The sequence below is a fragment of the Bradysia coprophila genome, chromosome II, assembly GCF_014529535.1.
Source record: "Bradysia coprophila strain Holo2 chromosome II, BU_Bcop_v1, whole genome shotgun sequence".
NCBI classification, from domain to species: domain Eukaryota; kingdom Metazoa; phylum Arthropoda; class Insecta; order Diptera; family Sciaridae; genus Bradysia; species Bradysia coprophila.
In genome coordinates, this window is record NC_050735.1 from 5,987,856 (window position 1) to 6,008,452 (window position 20,597).

Sequence of the window (20,597 nt, forward strand, 5' to 3'; positions counted from 1 at the left end):
GTTATTTTGACTGAAAATTTCGTATTTTACCGAAGCAAATTATCTGAAGAAATTCTTATTTTTGGCTTTGAGTTCAAGTTTAAGTTCAATTGATTTTAGTGTACCGTCGACATTTCGATCTAAATGGAAGCAAACATGTTTTCTGTTGCAAAGAAATTTGCTGAGGCATCGACTAAATCGCCTGATACCACTGCTGTTCCACAAACAACAAGTGTGCCGGTACCATCTTGTCTACTTCGTCCCATTGCAACGAAACCCACCTTTTTAATGGGAACCGGTCCGACAAATTTCTCACAAAGAGTCAGTGAGGCTCTTTGTAAGCCTTTGATGGGACTTTACATGGACGAAACGCATTACGTATAGAGTTGCAGCACCTTAATCAAATTGTACAATTTCATTGAAAATATTTCTTCATCTGCAGATAATGGACGAAATCAAGGAAGGACTTAGATACATCTTTCAGACCAAAAATTCGGTTACATATTGCTCCAGCTGCTCTGGAAATGGGGGCATTGAGTCGGTACTCTTCAATTTAGTTGAAGAAGGCGATGTTGTCTTGTTCGGTGTTACTGGTGATTTTGGTCGTCGAGCTGTAAATATCGGTAGGCTTCTAGGTGCCGATGTGCGGGTTCTTGAAGCTACTTTAGGGACAGTCCTTAAGTACGAACAGATTCGAGGCCACGTAGAACTATATCGACCAAAAATATTATATCTCGTGCATGGAGAATCATCCTGTGGAGTACTGCAGTCACTTGTTGGCTTAGGAGATTTGTGTCGAAGGTATGATTGTCTGTTGGTAATAGATGCTGTAAGTACCGCAGGTGCTGTTGAATTTCTGGTCGATGAATGGAAAATAGATGCAGCGTTTGCTGCGTCGCAAAAAGTATTGGGTGCACCTGCAGGCCTTGCACCAATAACTCTGAGCGAAAGAGCAATGCAAAAAATTCATAATCGTAAAACTCCGGTAAAATCATACTATTGGGACGCTGTTTTGTTGAGCAGTAAGTGGGGATGTCAGGGGGAATCACGGATGTAAGTAGATGCGTGGTGTTAAAATTGGAAATTGTGTCGAAAATTTGTGGTTTTCCTAGGAAGCACCATACAGTGTCGTTGATGGTTTTGTATGGTTTGCGAGAATCATTAGCGGAAATTTGTGAACAAGGCCTAGAATCATTCAGAAATCGTCATTCCGAAAATGCAATAAGACTGCAAAAAGGCCTACAAAGTATGGGGCTGGAATTATTCGTGCAAAACCCCGAAGAACGTTTACCAACAATAACTGCTGTTCGAATTCCATATGGAGTTAATTGGAACAAAGTTTCCGATTATTTACTAGAGAGGTAGGAAACTGTTAAGAACATTTCATGTCGATTCAATCTAATCTAATTTATGTGTGGCGCAATTTAGCTTCTCACTGGAAGTTTCATCTGGTTTCGGTCGCACTGAAGACATGATATTCCGTATCGGTTTAATGAATTCTAATGCAACTTACCGAAGAGTCGATTACGTTTTGAATGCACTTAGAGAAGCGTTACGAGTCACATGCAATTATGCTCCACCGACAGGTTCTGTTTACTACTAAGGACAACAAAAGCTTTCGATTTATTCAGCCGGTTGGCTGAGAATGCTGAATTAGAATATTTTGCAGTTTTCTTGGGTTTTTGTATTAAAATGCACCTCAACTTAGCGTTAAAGAGTTTTACTATGACTAGCGGTATGCTAACGTTGCAACTGTTGAGCTTGAATTGTGTATATATATATGGTGTATATGGATGCACTAACACAAGTCATAAGCTTTTCCTTACCGAGTTGTGCGCACTAATCTGAAATAAATTTGGACAGAGACCGACTTGCAGGCAGTACTACACTAAAACATACACAAAATGCGGAGGTATCGATCGAATCCAACAATCTGCACCTAAAACAGGATATTGCACATTGCTTCTCAGGCTCTCATCGGCGCATAAGAATTCATAAGACATGTTTGTTCAATAATCCTATTGGTCTAACACATTTTCAGCAAAGTTTTTTTCTCTCAAACCATCAGTTTGTTACACCACTTTTCAAAACAAAAACTAAGATGACAGTTCGTGAGAACTCCCCTATGAAAACGTGACGGTAGAAAATAGACACTTTCTCCCCCAAAATGTCATAAGCTTAGCAGCGCGTTTTTTTCTCATGTCAGGGGGAATAATGAAAACACGACCAGTCATTTGTTATTGATATCAACAAAAACGATAAGCAATGATCTCAGTCTACTGTACTCTTATATAGCAAAATCTGTTGTGAAACAGAAGAAGTACGAGATTAAATATACGCCTCTCTTGCAACAACAAAAAAATACCAGATTCGATCTTTATAACCTCATACCGAATATGTATAAAAGGTAGAATGGAAAGGTACCTACTCAATGAAAAGCAATGCATAAGCATTAATGACATCTACCAATATGTTGTTGTACTCAATTCGCTTTTTGTGCTTTTTTCGTGTGTATATGTACGATGAATGAATGAATGAACAACCATATCGTTGGTTGCGGTAAACAGTGTAATATTTTGAATTGAACAGTTGGCCGATGTCAACGGACCGTGGAAGAATAGAATTTTGTGAGAGGGACGAAAGGGTGTCATGTAAAATTGTATCATTTATACCTTTGTTGCATACCGTACCAGTCGTTCTACCGCAATGAAAAGTATTAGTGAAATCAAAAATAATAGAAATACTGCTTGTAATGTTGCTAGTTTACAGTCAATCCGTACTGAAACGGTGCCCGCAGATGTACGGGATAGTGATCTATTAATTGATCTGCGTAGTGAGAAGGAAAGTTGTGGTGATGAAAACAGTGAGACCGATATCAACAAAAAGAGTTTTCCCTACGAGTATGACTTCGAACGGGATATTGAGAAACTAATTCAAGTCTCAAAGCAATTCCAAACAGACTATGAAAAAGAAAAAACTAAAATTGATGCAGTCTCAGAGGATAATTACTTAAGAATTTCGATTTTGAACTCTAATTCACAAAGGAAACAGAAACCTTCAGCTTCGGAAATCGTTTTACCGGTAAACGACCGTGATAACTTCTACTTCAGTAGCCGTTCATTAAAGAAAGAGAATATTCTTGATTCTTATTTGAATCATCCGAAACAAACATTTACTCCGACTGTACCGCATCCAGGTCCATTCGGAACAGGTGTAATTCGACCATCACCAAAGAAACATTCATGTGTTTCAAAAGGTAAAACACTATCGACAAAGCGATTCCGCTCCTCCGGATGGAGTGTGAAGCCATACACTTCCAGGTATTACAACTTTGATCGGACTCATCCGGACTTGAAATTAGTGGAAAGTGGAGTATCAATGATTCCGAAACGTATTTCTAAAGAAGCAACGGAATTAACTACTAGAGCACAGTTGGAGACCACCACGAAACCTTTGTTGAGCAAAGGACTCACTTGGCATCAGTTCTTTGAACGTTGCAATGTTTATTCATCAAAGTCCTTTCAATCGACTCATGGTGATACCACAGCCACGCAACCCGCCGTTTCGGAATTATTAACCCCAACGTCAAATGACAACAGCAAGATTCAAAAACATATTTTACCCCAATTGAACATAAGAGCCGAATGTTGTGTGCAGCGAATACCAGAGATATCCATTGCCCCTTGCGGATTTAAAAGAACTGTGAACACGAATATAAAGTTGGTGGAAATAATTTACGAGGAATCAGACAGTACGGTGGAAACCGATGAAAGGCGAAGTGAGGAGACGTTGAAAAAAGTTGAAGAGAAAGTATCTGAACCGTTCAATCTTCAAAGTAATTCGGAAAGGGCGTCATCAGTGAATTTAGAACTGCCTAGCATCGATGAAAGTACGGAAGACACTGAAACGAAAACATCGTCAACCAGTTCATCACAGACACCATCGAAAAATAATGGATATGACAGCAGCCTTGAGGAAAGCATCTCCTTAAATGTATCACGAGCATCAGCATTAACTTCGGGATTTGCGGACCATGAAATGAAAGCAAGGTCGCTAAAGGATGTTGGCATCCAAACAACGAGATTGGTAAAAATAGCATCACCTAGTAAGGAAACTGCAAATGGAAAAACTATTTCATCATCTAGTGACCCCAGCAAACAGGAATATGTTGGTGAGTAATGCTTATAAATCTCGCATCAGATTCGGTATAAATTTCTTGTCCATTCTGTTTACAGAGTACTTCCACCAGCCGCCAGAAGTATGCCAAGAAATAAAGCTACCGACATTTCCAACACATGAACTGGTACAAATGGTAGATGAGATCTTTGACACATCCAGCGATGCAGTGAATATGAGCTACAAATACATTGTCAAGGAAACAAGTGTTCAGACTGATATTGTGTGGGAAAACATCAACGATCTGTTCAAGCAACAAAATAGACCAACATTAACACGCCCGACAGACGCTGTGGAAACCAAAGTCTCTGAATTTTATGTGCATCCTAATGCAAATTTTGTTAACCAACTTGAGACTGGAGAACAGGTGTCAACAAATATCGCCAGTGAAAGTAATAAATTTGACAATCTACAGTTACTGCAAGTAGTGCGACCAGTTGAACGATTCTGCCGTCATAGCCGGTTAAAAAAGATAAAAATATGCTCATGTCTCGGGTGCAAAAGTAACATTCGTTTTTCTTCAGTAAATATCGACCAATCAATTCAACGAACATCAAATGACTCATCGTCATCGTCCGTATTTGACTCGAGACCAATACCATCAGCCAGAGTCAATTTATTTCCGTCTGAAAGGTATAAACGAATGAAACAAGCCCAGAGAGAGCATTTCGAAAACGATCCAAGAATCTCGCGTACCTTGAGAAAAATCTATGCGACTGCTAGGGCGAATAAAACTCAAGAGACCACTTCGTCAAGTTCATCAGGTTGTTATGGCCAATCCAATGTACTACCACGCCAATTTTCTACTTACGATGATAAAGTTCTAGAACCAGATTTGTTCACATTTAACGATGAATTGTTACTATTTGGATTTGAAACCCACGACGAAATCGAATACTCGTCAAGACTTTTAAAAACCGAAAGTTCTCAGGATTCGTCCATATCAATTGGTAAATATTATACAGCCGATGCCAATAATCAGCAATTGCGTGGGAAAAGTTTATTTTGCACTAATTCGGAAGAGGTCAGTAGCTGCAACTCCGTCTGTGTTCAACGAGTATCAGAGCTGGAACAGTGTCTATTAAAAGACATTGAAAATTCCGGTTCTGATCCATCTGCTTTGAGTTCCTTGTTGTCGGCAAGTTCATTGGAGCGAAAAATAAACGAAATTCGACTTGTTGATATAAGTTAACCTACTACGGACGGCTATCATATGAAAGACTTTTGGACTCACCGACAAGCTCTGACTAATGCAAGCTGATATATGTAGCAAAATGTTTAAAAAAATGAAGTAAAAGATTTAGAATCAATCTCTTAAGGATATTTCAAATCAAATGAAGTAATAGATCTGATTGCTATATGCGTACTGACTGCGAATGTTTAAAGAGTACGTTCATTTGAAATACAAAATGTATAGGATATAAAGCTTTATTTTAACTACGAGACTTTGTGAACTGGTTGCAGCAATTGGTGAACTATTCTATTCTATTTTTTTAACCCACAAAAAAGGTAGGTAGAGTTCTGCTTCAAAAAGTACTAAGAATACAATGAAATGTTGTTGCTCAAGATGTACTTATAGTTAATAGCGTTAACGTTTGGTTCCATTCCAAAACCACTAAGCTGTACAAAATTTCCCTTTCCAGTATTAAGATGATTCCGGTCGCCAAAATTTAATATTTTCCAACATTTTTTCCTAAGTTTTCCACTATTTACCAAAAAAAATCTTTTCGGAAAAATTCAAGAAAATGTGGGAACATTTAAGAAAACTCCGGAAAATGTTTTCACAAAAATAGTTCCTGCTATATACTGTACACTGTCATTCTATAAAATACGCAGTAACACATCACTTCTGATGATTTAACAAATACGAATTTAGGGCTACGAACATGTCAGGTTTACCTGAACCTGATCTGATTTTACCTGAAAGCTGATTAGAGTGATCAGGTCTGACCTGAAAGCTGATTAGAGTGATCAGGTCTGACCTGAAACCTGACATGTTGACCTGAGTATGAATAATTCAGGTCTTCAAAAATGAAAACCTGAACTGACATGAAGTTTCAGGTCAGTCACAATTCTGATTCAAATGTGGTGTGGTGTATACAGGTACACATGTGTCCGATAAACCGATAAAATGTAACTCAAACTATTTCACATGTCTACGGGTCAAAAATAGTTCTTTTTATCGAGTTTCATGAACTTTATCATCGACGGACTTAACATGTAATAGTTATTTCTGCAACGGCGCTGCAAAAGTTGACCTTTTCATGAGTCGTCCGGGTGACGTTTTAGAAGTCTTTTCTCTGTTTTTCTATAATTTGCTCTTTGTCACTGAGTGACGGAAATGGATTTTCGTAGTTTATTTTATACCTTTTGGCATTCCTTTTATACCATTAACCATAATTTAAAATCACGCCTTGACCAAATTTCGAACACCTGACACCAAAACCTAATGCAACATGTCTAACCATTGTGGTTATCAAACTTGCTTCGTTCGTTTCTCTACTCAATTTCTTAAACTAACGGTCAAATATAATTTCCCATAACGCTGACAAATAAAACGTGAAAAATTTCTGAAAAAGAAAGGAGTTTGATAAAAAAAGGCGGACGAATTTTTATCAAACAATTTCCAATATTTCTTCAACAAAACAAACCTAAATTTGTATCTGTATATGATACAAATTCCACCCACGGAGTGGCTTCTATTCTTAACAAAAATTGTCCTACTATATTTATCCAGAACCATGGAAACTGGCCTGATTCAGGAGAAACAGGGGAAAATCTTAACTAGCTTTCTCGCTTGTTACTCGAAAGAAGATAATAAACTTCGTCCAATGCTTGGGTTGACGGCAATGTACCGAGCACAGAAGCTGAATTTCCACGTTGAATATCTATAGACAGTCTCTGTCGAAGGAAAAGCGTGGCTCTCTTTTCGTTAGTGACATTCGAAATTCTTTTCCCCAAGTCGTAAATAAATTGCTTTGCATAAGAACCCCACGGACCTAGCGTTTCAAAACCTAAAGGAACAAAGAAATATTGGTCAATTAAAGAATTATAAAGTGCGATCTTTTTATCCTCTGCCTTTTTTGCCACCCAACCAACATGTCTTGAACTGTTCCTCACATACGATTTTGCCACTGTGTCTCGGCAAGTTGCGTCCCATAGCAAACATTTTCCAGCAGACCAAGGTATCAAGGTGAGACCGTCAGGGTGTTTGCCATCTTCACGAACAACTCCAGGTGGTTCCAAAATGGCTGGGACTCCTGCGGAAACTATACCTCTTCTAATTGTATCGTTCAAAGAATGATGACTCGGATGCTTTTATACAACTCAACCCATGAAAGCCATAAGAATCAACACCTTTACCACAAATGCATTTATGAGGGTGACAAATTTTTGCTCCAATGCGTAGAGCAACCGAAATTCTTAAGGTGTCATTATCGAGGAATAGACCAAGAGATGTTGAAGGTAATACGCTCAACCATAATACAGATTCTTCTTGAGATGACGCTAGTAAACGGGCTTTCTGACAGGCATCATCTCCAAAAGAAAGAAGTAGGTCGGCAAATTTCCTCTCCATAACTGGAATAGACCAAGATTTCTGAATGTTCGATTTTTCAGACGGCATATTGGCAAAAGCTACCAAAAGACCATACAAAAAGATTCATTTTCAATTTTTATTCATACGTTTTTTTATTAGAAACATAATTTGTTTTGTTTTTGTTTTTTATTTTCGATACATTGATTACTTAAAACAGAAAAGATAACTGCTCTTACATTATACAATAAATAAACCATTTTCTAAACGCTAAAGTTGTTAACCCAAAATGAAATAAAAAATAACGAACGAATGGAAATTAAATGCATTTTCGCTGAAATGATAAATTTCTTTTCCACTTTTATATTTATGTTTTCTTAGTAAATAAAACTATTGAAACATAAAATTTCGAATTTTTATTTATTTTATTTTTTTGTTTCCTTTTTTATCATTTTGTTAAGCATATTTTGTAATTAAATGTTTTTTTTATTATTTTTATCCCATTATGATTATCATTTTTATAAACAATATTTTTTATGGCAATCTTATGTGGTGTCATTTAGAGTTTTATTCTTTTTTCTAATTAAAAAAAAAACTTGAATTCATGATATTTTCTAGTGAATAATAATGATTTTGCTGAATTGTAGTAATTCCAATTCAGATACAAAAATTCATTTCGAATTTTTGTTTGTTAATCGTGAAAGTTCACGACCTCATAAAAATTTCGTCCTAATTGTTGGTTGTAATTCAGGCCGTAGCTACGCGTAGGTGCGCCCAAAATTCAAAATTGAGAGTGAGAAGGGTGTAACTTTCACAGCTTTGCATCCAAATTCACCCCCAAGATCCATGACATTTTCATAAAGGAAAACGTTGAAATTTCGGTTCGATCGTTCACCCACTCTCACTCATAATTCAATTTTTTTGACTCACTAACGACGGCAATTACTCATTTACTCACAATTCAAATTCTGCGACGCTCGAACGACGTGAATTTTTTGTCGTAACAAAAGAAAAAAAAATTCAGCTAAGTTTTGTTGTAGATAAATCCGAAAAAACACAAACATAAATGATGCTTGAATGGACGATGATTCTTTTAAAGAAAATTCTTTTAGTATAAAATCAGCTGGTGATTGAAGATTTCATAAACATTCAATCGAACAGCTGATTTTATAGTAACCGTCTGTAAAGAATACATCAAAATTATGTGTAATTTTTATAAGAAATGTTTGCTTTTTTCTGTTTGTCTAAACTAATTTTCAGTTATTTGTTTAAAAAGGGGGGCTCGCGGACCAGCCATGAGCCAAATCGATTGGCCCATCAAAAAAAAATGTTTTCTTTAAATATATTATTCTACAAATACACAGCTACTATGTCAATATTTAGTTCTTTCATTTTTTTTGTTAATTTATCTATACAAACATACAAAGATTTTCATTTTTTTTTTGTTTAAATTCTATTTTCAATTTTTTATAAGAAGAATTTCTAATTTTGGGTATAGTTTTTTTCACTTATGGTTTAATGCTATTTTTTCAATTCTTTAAAAGAATTCTACTTGATTTACGAATACTTTTCATATTTTCATTTTAAAAATTATTATTTTTTTCGATAAAAGTTTTTACAAATTTTCTTGTTTTATCTTTTTAAATTGTCTCTCGTTTCTACAGTTTTATTTTTTCTCTTATTCATTTATTTAAAGTGTATTGTGATCCTGTTTGATTTGTTTAATGTTCATTTCATTTTCAAATGGTTTGTTTTAAACCTTCTAATTTTCAAATTATCGAATTTTTTCTAACTTTAATTTTCAATGATTTTTTATTTGTAAATTACTTTTTATCTTTACGTTAATTCTTTTATATAATTTTTGTTTTTCATTTAAATGTAAATGTAATTGATTATACACAATATATACAAACATGGCGAGTGTTGAGTTCCAATGCATGACGACTAAGTTATCCAATGTTTTGAAAATATTTTTCTTTTTTAACTAACGTTTTCTATTTTCGGTTTTTATAGTTTTTTATTAAATAAATTGACCTGCAATTTATATCATGTCACACATCTAAGTAATTTATTTTTTAGTTATTGCTGTTCTTGTAAAATTTTATAATGAATCTCAAAGGCGAAATACCATTTGGATAATTAGTCGTCCTTAGCTTAATTAATTAATAACAAAAATATATTTTTATTTTACTGGCGTGAATTTATTAAATTTTTTCTTTTTTTTTTCTTTACCATCGTTCTCTCTATGTTTTTTTTAATAAACAAACAAACAAAAAAATATTTAAAATTATAAACGGAGACGCCATATTTTGTTACAATTATTTTATTAAGTTTAAATTTTTGTCAACTACAAAATGTGTGTTTTTTTAGATTTATTTTTCCTTCATTTAATTTTTAAAAATTTAAATCATCCGGTATTTACAAGGAAAAAATAAAATTTTTAAATTTCTTTCGTTTTTTGCATCGCCGTAGAGTTAGAATTGAACTGATCCTTTTAAGGTTAAAAAAAGGTAAAAGAATCTTGATTGAAGAATTCGGTTGCATTCTTCTTCTTTTGCACTGAAAACAGGTTGATAAATAAATGCACAAGGAAAAAGTTTTTTTGAAAATAAAAAATAAAAATAAAAAATGCAATCGTTGAATCAGGATAATCGAAGTAAAATAGTTAAAGAATGGAAAAACATTATTCTGGACATTAGATGTAAACAGTTTTTTTCGAAGAAAGAAACCTTCAGTCACATGTCTTCATGGAGACCATTTGGTCGAAGGCGCAGGAAAATTGGAACACCAAGGACAGAAACCTTTAGTGCCATGTCCTCATTGAAACTATTTAGACCATTTTGGTCCAAGGTTTTGGATAAATGGAACCATTTTTTTGTTCAAAAGTACTAAATTGGAGCTTATGTACGACTAGCCTAAGACGCCAACCATGCTAGGCACGGCATGAAAACTTTTTGTGAAGGTAAAGGATCTTCAAATATGGAAACTGTGGAGACTTTTTGAATGAATGTCCGTTTCGTGAATTGATACTATTTCTCAGGGCCTGACTGGCTCAAAGTAGCTCTTCGGTCGAAGAAAATTCATGTGAAAATCAAAAAGCACTTCGGGCATCGCCCGAATTCTCATAGGACCAGACCTGTTATTTTCCATTTTCGAATTGTCCAATTATTAGCACGACATAAGTCTTCCAAGAAATGACAAATGGCAAATAAAGACATGACATGGTTCATGGAAAAATATCCAACAACAAAAGAAAACAACAAATAAATTGGCATAGGAAATAGTTGTAAAAATTGTAATGCAGCGGTAGCTTCGTTTTAACTACAAAATTAAATTGTATTCGGCTTGAACGAGTATACAGTATTACCATCTATTCAACCACTTTAATAGCTTTTCCAGATGGTCCACACGGCACACCGGGACGGTTCGAAATTGTCGACCGATAATGTAAAAATAACGGTTTCACCTTATAGAGATGTGTTGTATGTTGCTCAGTGACCTCGAAATTTGAAGAGTTCAGTGGATACTTACAAGTTTACGAGACTTCACGAAAGAATTTTTATTAGGCCCTTTACAGACACAATACATTCAGAGCCTCTGTACAGTCTTTCAAAATTTTCTTAGTCTTTTTTGACTAGGGATCTGTAGTGACACTAATCAGTTGCTCAAGTCACATAAATACTTCCTCTTCTTAATGAAAGCCTGACGAAGTGTCGCCATGTTCGATTTGTAAGAAAGTTACTGCAGTTCAAAGCTTTTTACTCGCTAGTTTTTATGTTAGCCACTTTGAATTATTCATCCAGACTCAAATTCAAAATTATTATCACGAAAAGTGAATTTTGAACCGAACTGATGTGCAGACAGATGGCTTTAGTTAAAAAAAATTATTTCATGTCCTTTCAGTTTATCTATTTCTTTTTTTCTTAGTTTCTTAGCTTTTAAATTGTGTTTATTACTTTTGCAGTGTTTCCTTTATTTAAAACGTTTTTTTTTTCTTCTAAATAATTTAAAAATTATCACCTACAGCTATGTACAGGTATAACAACAAAATTTCTCCTCTTCCATTTTTCATTGAAACAAAAATTGTGATTTTTACAAATCCTAAATTTAAATTTAAATAATTAGAAAAGACATGATGGGCATTCAAAATTGTAAAATTTGTTTGTGGGTCAACTAGAAATATTTTTTATTTTACAAATTTTTCGGTTTTTTACTGTTTTCATTTTACAATTTTCATTTAAAAATGTTTTCTGTCCTTTATTAAAATGTACCGTCACATTAATTTATATGTACACACTCTTCCCCACGCACATTTCTAGTCTCTACAAGTTATTTAGATTTCTTAATCATCATTCAATGATTATATGCTTAAAAACAAGAGGAGATTTACGCGGCAGGCGCGTTAGCAATAGACTCGCACGTTCCTAAACTACATTTTTCGCAATATTTCCACTCATTTCTTAGTTGAGTGTAATTGCTATTACAATTGCCACAATCGCAGTAGTCCTTATTACATAAATTCAATTACGAAATTTATGGTAAAATTGTGAAATCACATAATAGTCAACTGTCAAATGTCGAACAATGTAGGGTTAGCGGATCATACATTTTAATCAGTCAAGTCGTGACGCTCGTCTAGTTAACATCTCCGCTAAAACATTCTCTCTCAACTATCAACTATTGATAGTTGACTATCAATAGTTGAGGGAGAATGTTTTAGTGGAGATGTTAACTGGACGAGCGGATCACACATTTTAATCAGTCAAGTCGTGACTCTTGTCTAGTTAACATCACCGTTAAAACATTCTCTCTCAACTATCAACTATTGATAGTTGACTATCAATTTGAGGGAGAATGTTTTAGCGGAGATGTTAACTGGACGAGCGTCATGAATTGACTGATTAAAATGTATGATCCGCTAGCTACTAGATTGTTCGACATTTCATGGTCAACTATTGAAAGTTAACTATCACACCAATTTCGCAATATTTCGCATGATTTCGCAATATTTCCACACATTGCGTAATTGAATTTATTACAGAAATTTACAGCAATTTACGCAGCCCTCGTCTGGTGAACATCTTCGTTGAAGCATACTGCTGGCCACTTTCAGATACTAATATTTGAGTTCTCATCGAAAAGGCTCACCCTCTATCACATATCAGACATACGTGAGAATGGTAGTTGGGCAGAGTGAATTCGATTGGGACTAAAAATCTTAATGGAGTGATGTGTGTCGTTGCGCGAGACGCTGTGACCTATAAATTTTTGAGGTCTGATCGAAAAGGCTCACCCTTCATCAATATACCAGACTCAAGTGATAATTGTAGATGGGCAGAGTCAAAAAGATCGGGATCAAAAGTTTGGATAGTTTGAGCGTGTCGCTTCAACCGTCCTTTCATATTTTTCTAAAGTTACGACACACGGACAGACAGACGGACGGACGGACGGACGGACGGACGGACGGACGGACGGACGGACGGACGGACGGACGGACGGACGGACGGACGGACGGACGGACGGACGGACGGACAGACGGACGGACGGACGGACGGACGGACGGACGGACGGACGGACAGACGGACGGACGGACGGACGGACGGACATGGCTCAATCGTCTTATAATATCATACTGGTAATAATTGCCCACTACGATATAGGCCGTTTTCGATTATTTCACTTACTTACACGATGGTGGGCAAAACATAAAGACTCTCACGATTTACTTCGTATCGTGCGAGTCTAATTACGCTTTATATACTCTTCGAAACGCATGACTCTCGTGTCATGTCATTTCATTTTACAAAATAAAATTTTCTTCTTCATTTCTGTTCCATAACACTCGGGGGGTTGAAGAAACCAAAGAAAAACAGGAATTTCAGAATTTCATACACAACTCACTAGAAACTGAATGAAACGAAACCATATTCTTTGCTCTCACAGTCATGTCGTCGCGTCGCGTGATCGATGACAATCAACATCTATTCACAATAACATTAGCATTATGGGTAAATAATTGTTATTATCAATGAATGTTTCGATAAATTTCCATCTATGAATGGAAAACGGTCTATCATCACGCAAATTATCGTGTTACAAGCTTATTAGCCTCGACGTAACAACAACAAAAAAATGGTAAAAAATCCAGTGTATATTGTGAATGTTACGGCGCAAAAATCTTATTTTCCTTTCGATTTTTTGTTGTTGCTTACTTCGTTACTCGCGCTATTTATTCTGTTACGAGGGGGTAACAAATTATGACCCGCGTTGACCTTAACATGTGTTCAACGGTTCAAACCGATGCGGAATGAGGCATCACCTCGCCAAAGTAATTAGCTGCTGGTCGACACAATTCAAACCAGCAAGCAAATTCACATCAAGTTCATATCGATTTTTAATTCTTTTTCAAGCGTCACCTACCATCCAATGTACCGGACCACCGACCAACTTAGTGATCATTCAGCGCGTATCTGTTTTACTGTCAGATAGTATCGCTGTAGTCGTTTCTTGAGAAAGTCGGATACTGCGACTCCGATTACCGGGTAAATTGGACAAACATTTGTTTCAAACAAACCGAAACCAAACGTTTTCTTCAAGATAAAATGTTTCGTCTAGGGGAGCAGTAAAATGGTTTTTTTCTTTGCGTGCGCGCTTTCAATGACACCCGAAATTAATCTAAACTCTTCCTGACATTGAAATGATAATTTGAAATCAATGATTTTCGCTCCTAACGGTATACAACTCCCAATTGCTATTTAGAATAATATTAAAGCAATATCACAATAAATTGATTGATTTTTGTCATAACGGCCAACAGCACGCATCTCGTTATAATCTTCTTCGTCGTCTTAATCTACAAATGTTCACATAGTTTGCAGTTTATGTTGGAAAATTAACATTTAAACACAAGAAACGCTGTGTGTGTGACACTTTTCCCGAACCCGTTTAAGTCTCTCGTTCCTTCTTCACTTTCAATTCTTCGCCCAAAATTGTTGCAATTTCACCTTGCATGAATGCCCATGGAATCGTCGAATTTGCCAGCGGACATTTCTCTCCACTCGGACAATACACCTCCGAACCGGAGCCCTAAATTTCGAATAAATTTGATTGATAATCTTCCCATCCAAACACAACAACAATCACAATCACCAACCTGTCGCTTAATGCTCTCCCTACTGCACGGGAAGCAGAATTTGTGATGATTCACCGATGGACACTGTACGAAATGTGTGTCTTCTAATCGTTCCTGGCACAGCGTACACTTCAATGTCGGATTCGGAGCGGGTGTCGGACCAGCAGCGGCAGCTGTCGGTACGATACCATCAGGTGGTGGCCCATTGCCAATGTTAACAGCAATGCCTGGCTGTGACTGTTGTGCTTCGGTTGATGTCACTGTCGTGCTGGATACGTGTCGGGAGCCGGACGAACGTCGACCACTTGATGAACCTGCAATCGAACCGTTGGGGCTTAGTCTTTTTTTTATTTGTGTTCTTAGGATTGGGGATGTTTTTTTGTCGATTAGTTCTACTCCATTCGAACAAATGTTGCGATTATCGGCGAGAAACATGGTTGGTATTGGTATATCAAATGACTAAGAGTAAGAAATTGGATTTAAAATGAAGTGCTAATGGAAATTTTACTTGGAATTTCGTTTTGTACAAAAATCTAATTAAAATTGTTCAAAAAAAGTCTGAAAAAAATCCCAATATGACCAGAGATAGTACAGGTTCAGAGTCCAATTTGACAAACTAAATTTGCAACATCCACGAGTGATCTGATGTGAAAGGAAAAAAAAATCTTTTATTGTAGGTCAACGAATGTTATCATCCACTCACAACCGAAATATGTTTCGTGCGTGTTAAGGTGTGTATAAGTCGAGCAATAACAACCAGTTAAAGCAGTTTTTGCAAATACAAGTTTGGCTCTTTGGAGGCTGAATGGTACCAACCTTCAGATTAATTCTGTGTTAATCGTCTGCGGCAGAGAGTGCAAATCTTTAAAGTCTGTATCTGAACTTAGAATCAGTGATACTGGAGTGATTTTGGATAATATACTGAAGAACCAGCGGAGAGGTAGAAAATGATAAGTTTTGGTAATCAAGAGGATTTGAATGAAACATTGTATTGCATTCATAATACAGAGTTTTTCTTTTAAAACAAAAATACAAATAAATTTCGATGCAATACATCTTAACACCAACCAAATAGTTCAGCCAAACATTACAGCGAAACGATTTCTTTTCCGTTCAAAGTCAATATAAAACTTTTTTTGAAGTACTAGATTACGTCCTTTTTGGAACTTTTTACTTCGCCAAAGCAAAATACAAATTTCCAGATAAAGACATAAGTTATTTCACTCACTAGGTCCCCGGGAAATGAGTTTTAACTCTCATGTCAATGAAGGAATGACTCATTTTCCGGGGATGCATTGAGTAACGCGTGTCGTTTCAAAGGCAAAAAAACATTTTTTTTTTGTTCGTTTTTATATTGTCTCGACGACGTTTGTAGCTTTACCTGAACTATTTGGCGAATGTTGGCTACCTCTTGACGCCGTTCTGGGTGGAGGCGGTCCGGGAGGACTACTACCATTTCTGGGACTGCCCGGTGGCAATGTCTCTGTAATTGACATCAAATTGGCCATCGGACTTTGTAATGTCTGTGGTACTGGAGGCGTTGAGTCTCCAAGTGATACAGGTGGAAGTTGCATTGTTGTTGGATAAACTAAAAATATAGAAAAATCGACATATCGTTAGGCTCGTTGATTTATTGTGGGACATGATGATCAAAACAAAGGCGAAGACAGTTAAAAAAAACTGCTTTTTCTGTTTAGCTTGCGGTCATGATATAAACAGTAGTGTAAACTAAACGAAAACACATATGTTCGGATCAACGTTTTCGAAGCAAACATTTTTTTTTGTATTTCTATTTAAATTCAATATGCTGTTTAAAATACAAAAATAAAATTTCTACGTTTTAGCCGGAGATAAGATAAGTTTGTTGTTCGTCGAAGGCGAGAGAACAGTCAAGCTGTGTGTTATGTGATGTAATTTTTGTTGTGATAAAAACATAATAAACGATATGGCACTGTTCCAATTTTGAATTATTTTTTTTTTTTGATTCTCTTATCTAATCTTAGCTTGGTGGAATAAATGTGTTATCAATTAATTGCCCTGTTTATGTTATCGCTGTTCGGGAAAAATGTTGATAACAAAATTGTTAATATTGACTCAAATACTTGTGTAGCTGATTAGAATGTAAACTTTTAGCATACAACTTCGGCTTTTATAAACGTAGGATAACACCGTATTTTTTGGTGTGCAGTAGCTGCACCTCGGCTTGCACTAACTCAGTTTCATACCTGACACAATTCTCAACGAATAAATGTGACGACATCTTTCGTTACAATTAAAATCGAATGGTTCGATTGTTGCTTGTAAATTGATCAACCTAAACCATTAAGCCCGTACTGGCTAAACTGGACGCACTGGCAACTTTGGCGCCAATGTGAAAATTTTTAAATTTGTTCCACAATGTTCATTTTGGGCGGCAAATGAACATGTCCGGGACTCAAAAAAACGTTAAAAAAAGTGTCCATATGGAAAAGGCGACACTACTGCCTGAAATAAGTCAGGTTTGACGTGACCTGAACCTGATATGAGAAAATATGACTTAGATCGCAATTAACCTGAATCCGATGTTTTAATATCAGGTAGCTTCAGGTTCAGGTTAATCTAAAATTTTCAGTATTCCCTGAACATGACCTGGATCTGAAGAAAGAACACCTAATCCAAAGCGGATCACGTCACTCAGGTCAACCTGAACCTGATCACTGAGCGTATTCTTCTAATTCATACATTGGTGTCTGTTCGTAGTGTGTCTTTGTTCAACGAGCCCGATACTCTTCTTGGTTAATCCTTTAATTCTATGAGCAAAATAGCATTGAAATATGGTTGTACCGTGTCTTATTCTGTGGGATAACAACTAACTTACGCACGATATAGCCGATGTCTTTATAATGTAAAATAGGCACGTACTCCATTAAAATAACATTCAAAGCCGAAACATTCCTTCGACTACATAATATATTTCATTTCCTAATCGTATACACGGTACACAATTATAGAAATGAGTTAAAGCCCATAATTTCCAGCGAATAGAATCTCTTTAAATAAAATCCATTCCGAACCGAAGTATGTAACCTACTTTTCTACCTAACTGTACCTTTCACGTTACACGTTTATATTTTATAATCTACACCATTCCAAACGAAACAGAATAATAATAAAAAAAAACACACCAAACTCTACCATCTCTCATCCATCGTTATGTGTGTTGTGTATTTTATATTTTCTCACCGTACAACCCAGAGGCACAGAGAAAACAGTTCATCATATGGTTGAGTGAATGTATTTGTGTGTTTAAGTTTGAATGCCATGAGTTGTGTAACATTTTTCCTTCGTCTAACATTATCATTTGTCTGTGACGTCAGAGGCTCTCATGGGCAGAGCACCAGTGTATATTTTATTCGAGTAGAAGAATTTAATATTATTTATATATATCCGAAGAGAAAAAAAAAATTATTGTGAGACACGTGATCAATGACACGCATTCTCGTATACAGATTTTGAATTAAATTTATTCAAATTTTTTAGTATTACACGAACTAGCAAATAACGTGACGTTTTTATGAAGGTTTACAAGTTTTACAATAGGACTTTATGTCATGGGCTTCGGAAGATTGAAAAAATAGAATTTTTCTTTTGTAAGACTCGCAGCTTTTTGAATTGTGGAAACAAAGCTCGTTGATGCGAATTTTCTAAATTATTTTTAGCTACGCATTTAAGTCCATTCACTTTGATTTCCACAAAGCTTTCAGGACAGTTTATCATTGTTATTAAATTAATTTCAACTCTTAACTTTTATTTCAACTTATACCACGGGTGTACCACTTTACCATAAAAATTGTCGTAAAATACCATCGATTTTAGGCAATTGCCGAAGACAATTAAAAGTTACTATAACAGAAAATCGTTGTTGCCGAAAACTATAACATTCAGAAAATTAAAAAACGATTCGATGTTTTTGAACGACATTCAACAGGGCTGGTACAAAAATCAAAAATGTTCTAAGGCAGCGACAATAAAAATTGTTCTAAGTTACACCCCCTGTGACTTATACAATAACATAGACATGATGACAAATAATTCGATTCGGTCTTAATATCGACGACAACAGTAATCTGCATGATTGATGAAACTTTGATGCATGCGAAGACAAAACATCGAATACAAACGATCGATTAATGATGATAATGAGTAGCCGTATATAGATTGTAGACGGTACATATAAATGTGAGACATGACATGACGTGACAACCACAATATACCCTCTTTGCGTGACAAGTTTTCATTAATTTTTTATTATTACTTTAATGCATGTATGGTTATCGCACATAAATATAATTTTTTTTTGTAGACTCATACACATGTAAAACCGAAAAACTACACAATAGCGTGCATGTATTGAAGTTTGTTTTATACACGCCTAATGTATACGACAGCTGGCTCGTATTCGGCCGGTGTAATTTTATTTTTAGATTATTCCTTACTATATGTGAGACTCATATCGTGAGTGTTTTTTTCTTCTTAAAAAAAAAACGTTTTCTATTCCTCTGTGTTATTTTTTCGTGTTCTTATTATTTACTTTCATTTGAATAGAATTGAAAAAAAAAATTAAGAAAAATATTTATATTGGAAACACGTAGTACACACATGATATAGTTAAATCTGTTATTCGGGATGTTGTGTTGGACGTGAAACCAATAAACTGAATTTCATACAAGACAGATCCGTCCAAACAAGTTTTGGTTGTTATCAAACATTTTTTCCTGTTTCTTCTTTCATAGTTCACCTAGTTTATCTTCTTCTAATTTAACTAATATTACATTCCTGGCTCGGCTGTTCTAATTTTAATAGCACAATACCATCGTAGTCCACACTTTACGAGTTTATATTACGATAATTTTATACGGAGAAGATTTCTTGAAATTTTGAATGAAATTTTTGTTAATATAAAGTTGCGGTTGCGGAAAGAACATGAAAACGGTATCGTGTTTTAGGAGCAAAGAATTGAATAAATGGACGAGGTGAATAATCCCTAACACCGTTCCAAAAAAAACACATTTTCCCCGACCGTCGGTAAAATGAAACATGTTTCTCAGCCACGAGATAAGAGCACTTTATGCCATAAAAAATTACTTACGAATTGTCATTAAGGAAACGTTTTTCCGCAAAATGTGAGATGAGGGTTCGAAAAACGTGCGGAAAATACAATGCATCAGAAAACGAGTCAAGTGTCAGCATTCCTTTCAGCGTTAACGGTATGCAGTTTTTTGTTTTGTTTCCGAACAAAAAGCCATTTAATTTTAACATTTTCCGTGTTAACTACTCGTAACTTGGTTAACTTCTTCACTTCCTGCGTGTAATGTCAATAGGAAATGGCATTTCATTCAAGGACCTAAGTCATTATTACAGTCCACAATTACGTTACACTAATTACAACGCATTAAGTCATCAACTTAGTATTCACAACATGTTACCGTTCCAAGTATATGCTGCTGGAAACACCAACAACAAAAACAGCGAAAAAAGTGGTGTGACCAAAAAAATATAAATACGAAACGTGCTCATTATGTTCTCAAATGTTAATGTCTCTCTCCTGTTTACTTGGCTAAACGAAATAAAAAAAAAGAAAGAAAAATAATTTGCATATCAATGACTTATTCGTCGCTGGTAACATCGCACGTAGCATACATAATGTACAAATTTGCTTGCATAAACCATATGAATGCAAATCGAGTCATGTCATGACGTGACGACTAAGAGAACAAACATAAAAAAACTGTGTTT

The 20,597-nt window shown here is 35.6% G+C and overlaps 4 protein-coding genes and 1 long non-coding RNA gene across 8 annotated transcripts in view; 2 read left to right on the plus strand and 3 right to left on the minus strand.

The window, feature by feature from the left end:
- On the plus strand, nt 1-8,082 carry LOC119069165 (serine--pyruvate aminotransferase, mitochondrial-like). 2 transcript variants are annotated; one of them, XR_005086282.1, is made up of 5 exons: nt 1-357; nt 422-1,032; nt 1,092-1,340; nt 1,408-1,663; nt 8,072-8,082. XR_005086282.1 is itself a non-coding variant. In XM_037173075.1 (4 exons), exons 1-4 carry the CDS (start codon nt 124-126, stop codon nt 1,580-1,582), a joined length of 1,269 nt encoding a protein of 422 aa, XP_037028970.1. In that variant the 5' UTR covers nt 2-123; the 3' UTR covers nt 1,583-1,684. The 2 variants fall into 2 exon arrangements, 1 of the variants encoding a protein (XP_037028970.1); XM_037173075.1 differs by lacking the exon at nt 8,072-8,082 and having other exon boundaries at nt 2-357; nt 1,408-1,684.
- LOC119069183 (odorant receptor 94b-like) overlaps nt 1-20,597 on the minus strand; it is a 416,993-nt gene that overhangs the window by 291,851 nt on the left and 104,545 nt on the right. The gene's annotated exons all lie outside the window — the stretch shown is intronic.
- Nucleotides 2,584-5,362, plus strand: LOC119068925. The gene is made up of 2 exons (XM_037172792.1): nt 2,584-4,150; nt 4,215-5,362. Exons 1-2 carry the CDS (start codon nt 2,686-2,688, stop codon nt 5,345-5,347), a joined length of 2,598 nt encoding a protein of 865 aa, XP_037028687.1. The 5' UTR covers nt 2,584-2,685; the 3' UTR covers nt 5,348-5,362.
- LOC119069466 overlaps nt 6,800-20,597 on the minus strand; it is a 22,044-nt gene continuing 8,246 nt past the window's right edge. The window contains exons 2-3 of the long non-coding RNA XR_005086337.1: nt 10,721-10,725; nt 6,800-6,943 (exon numbers count right to left, since the gene is read on the minus strand). This is a non-coding gene — a long non-coding RNA (uncharacterized LOC119069466). The remainder of the gene's footprint in view (nt 6,944-10,720; nt 10,726-20,597) is intronic.
- Nucleotides 13,520-20,597, minus strand: part of LOC119069123 (interferon regulatory factor 2-binding protein 2-A-like) — a 14,136-nt gene continuing 7,058 nt past the window's right edge. The window contains exons 2-4 of one of the 3 annotated variants that reach the window (XM_037173034.1): nt 16,231-16,410; nt 14,844-15,136; nt 13,520-14,776 (exon numbers count right to left, since the gene is read on the minus strand). In XM_037173034.1, coding sequence (XP_037028929.1) covers nt 14,636-14,776; nt 14,844-15,136; nt 16,231-16,410 — 614 coding nt within the window. In that variant the 3' untranslated portion in view covers nt 13,520-14,635. Of the gene's footprint in view, nt 14,777-14,843; nt 15,137-16,203; nt 16,411-20,597 lie in introns of all 3 variants that reach the window. The other 2 variants (XM_037173025.1, XM_037173042.1) reach the window with 2 other exon arrangements.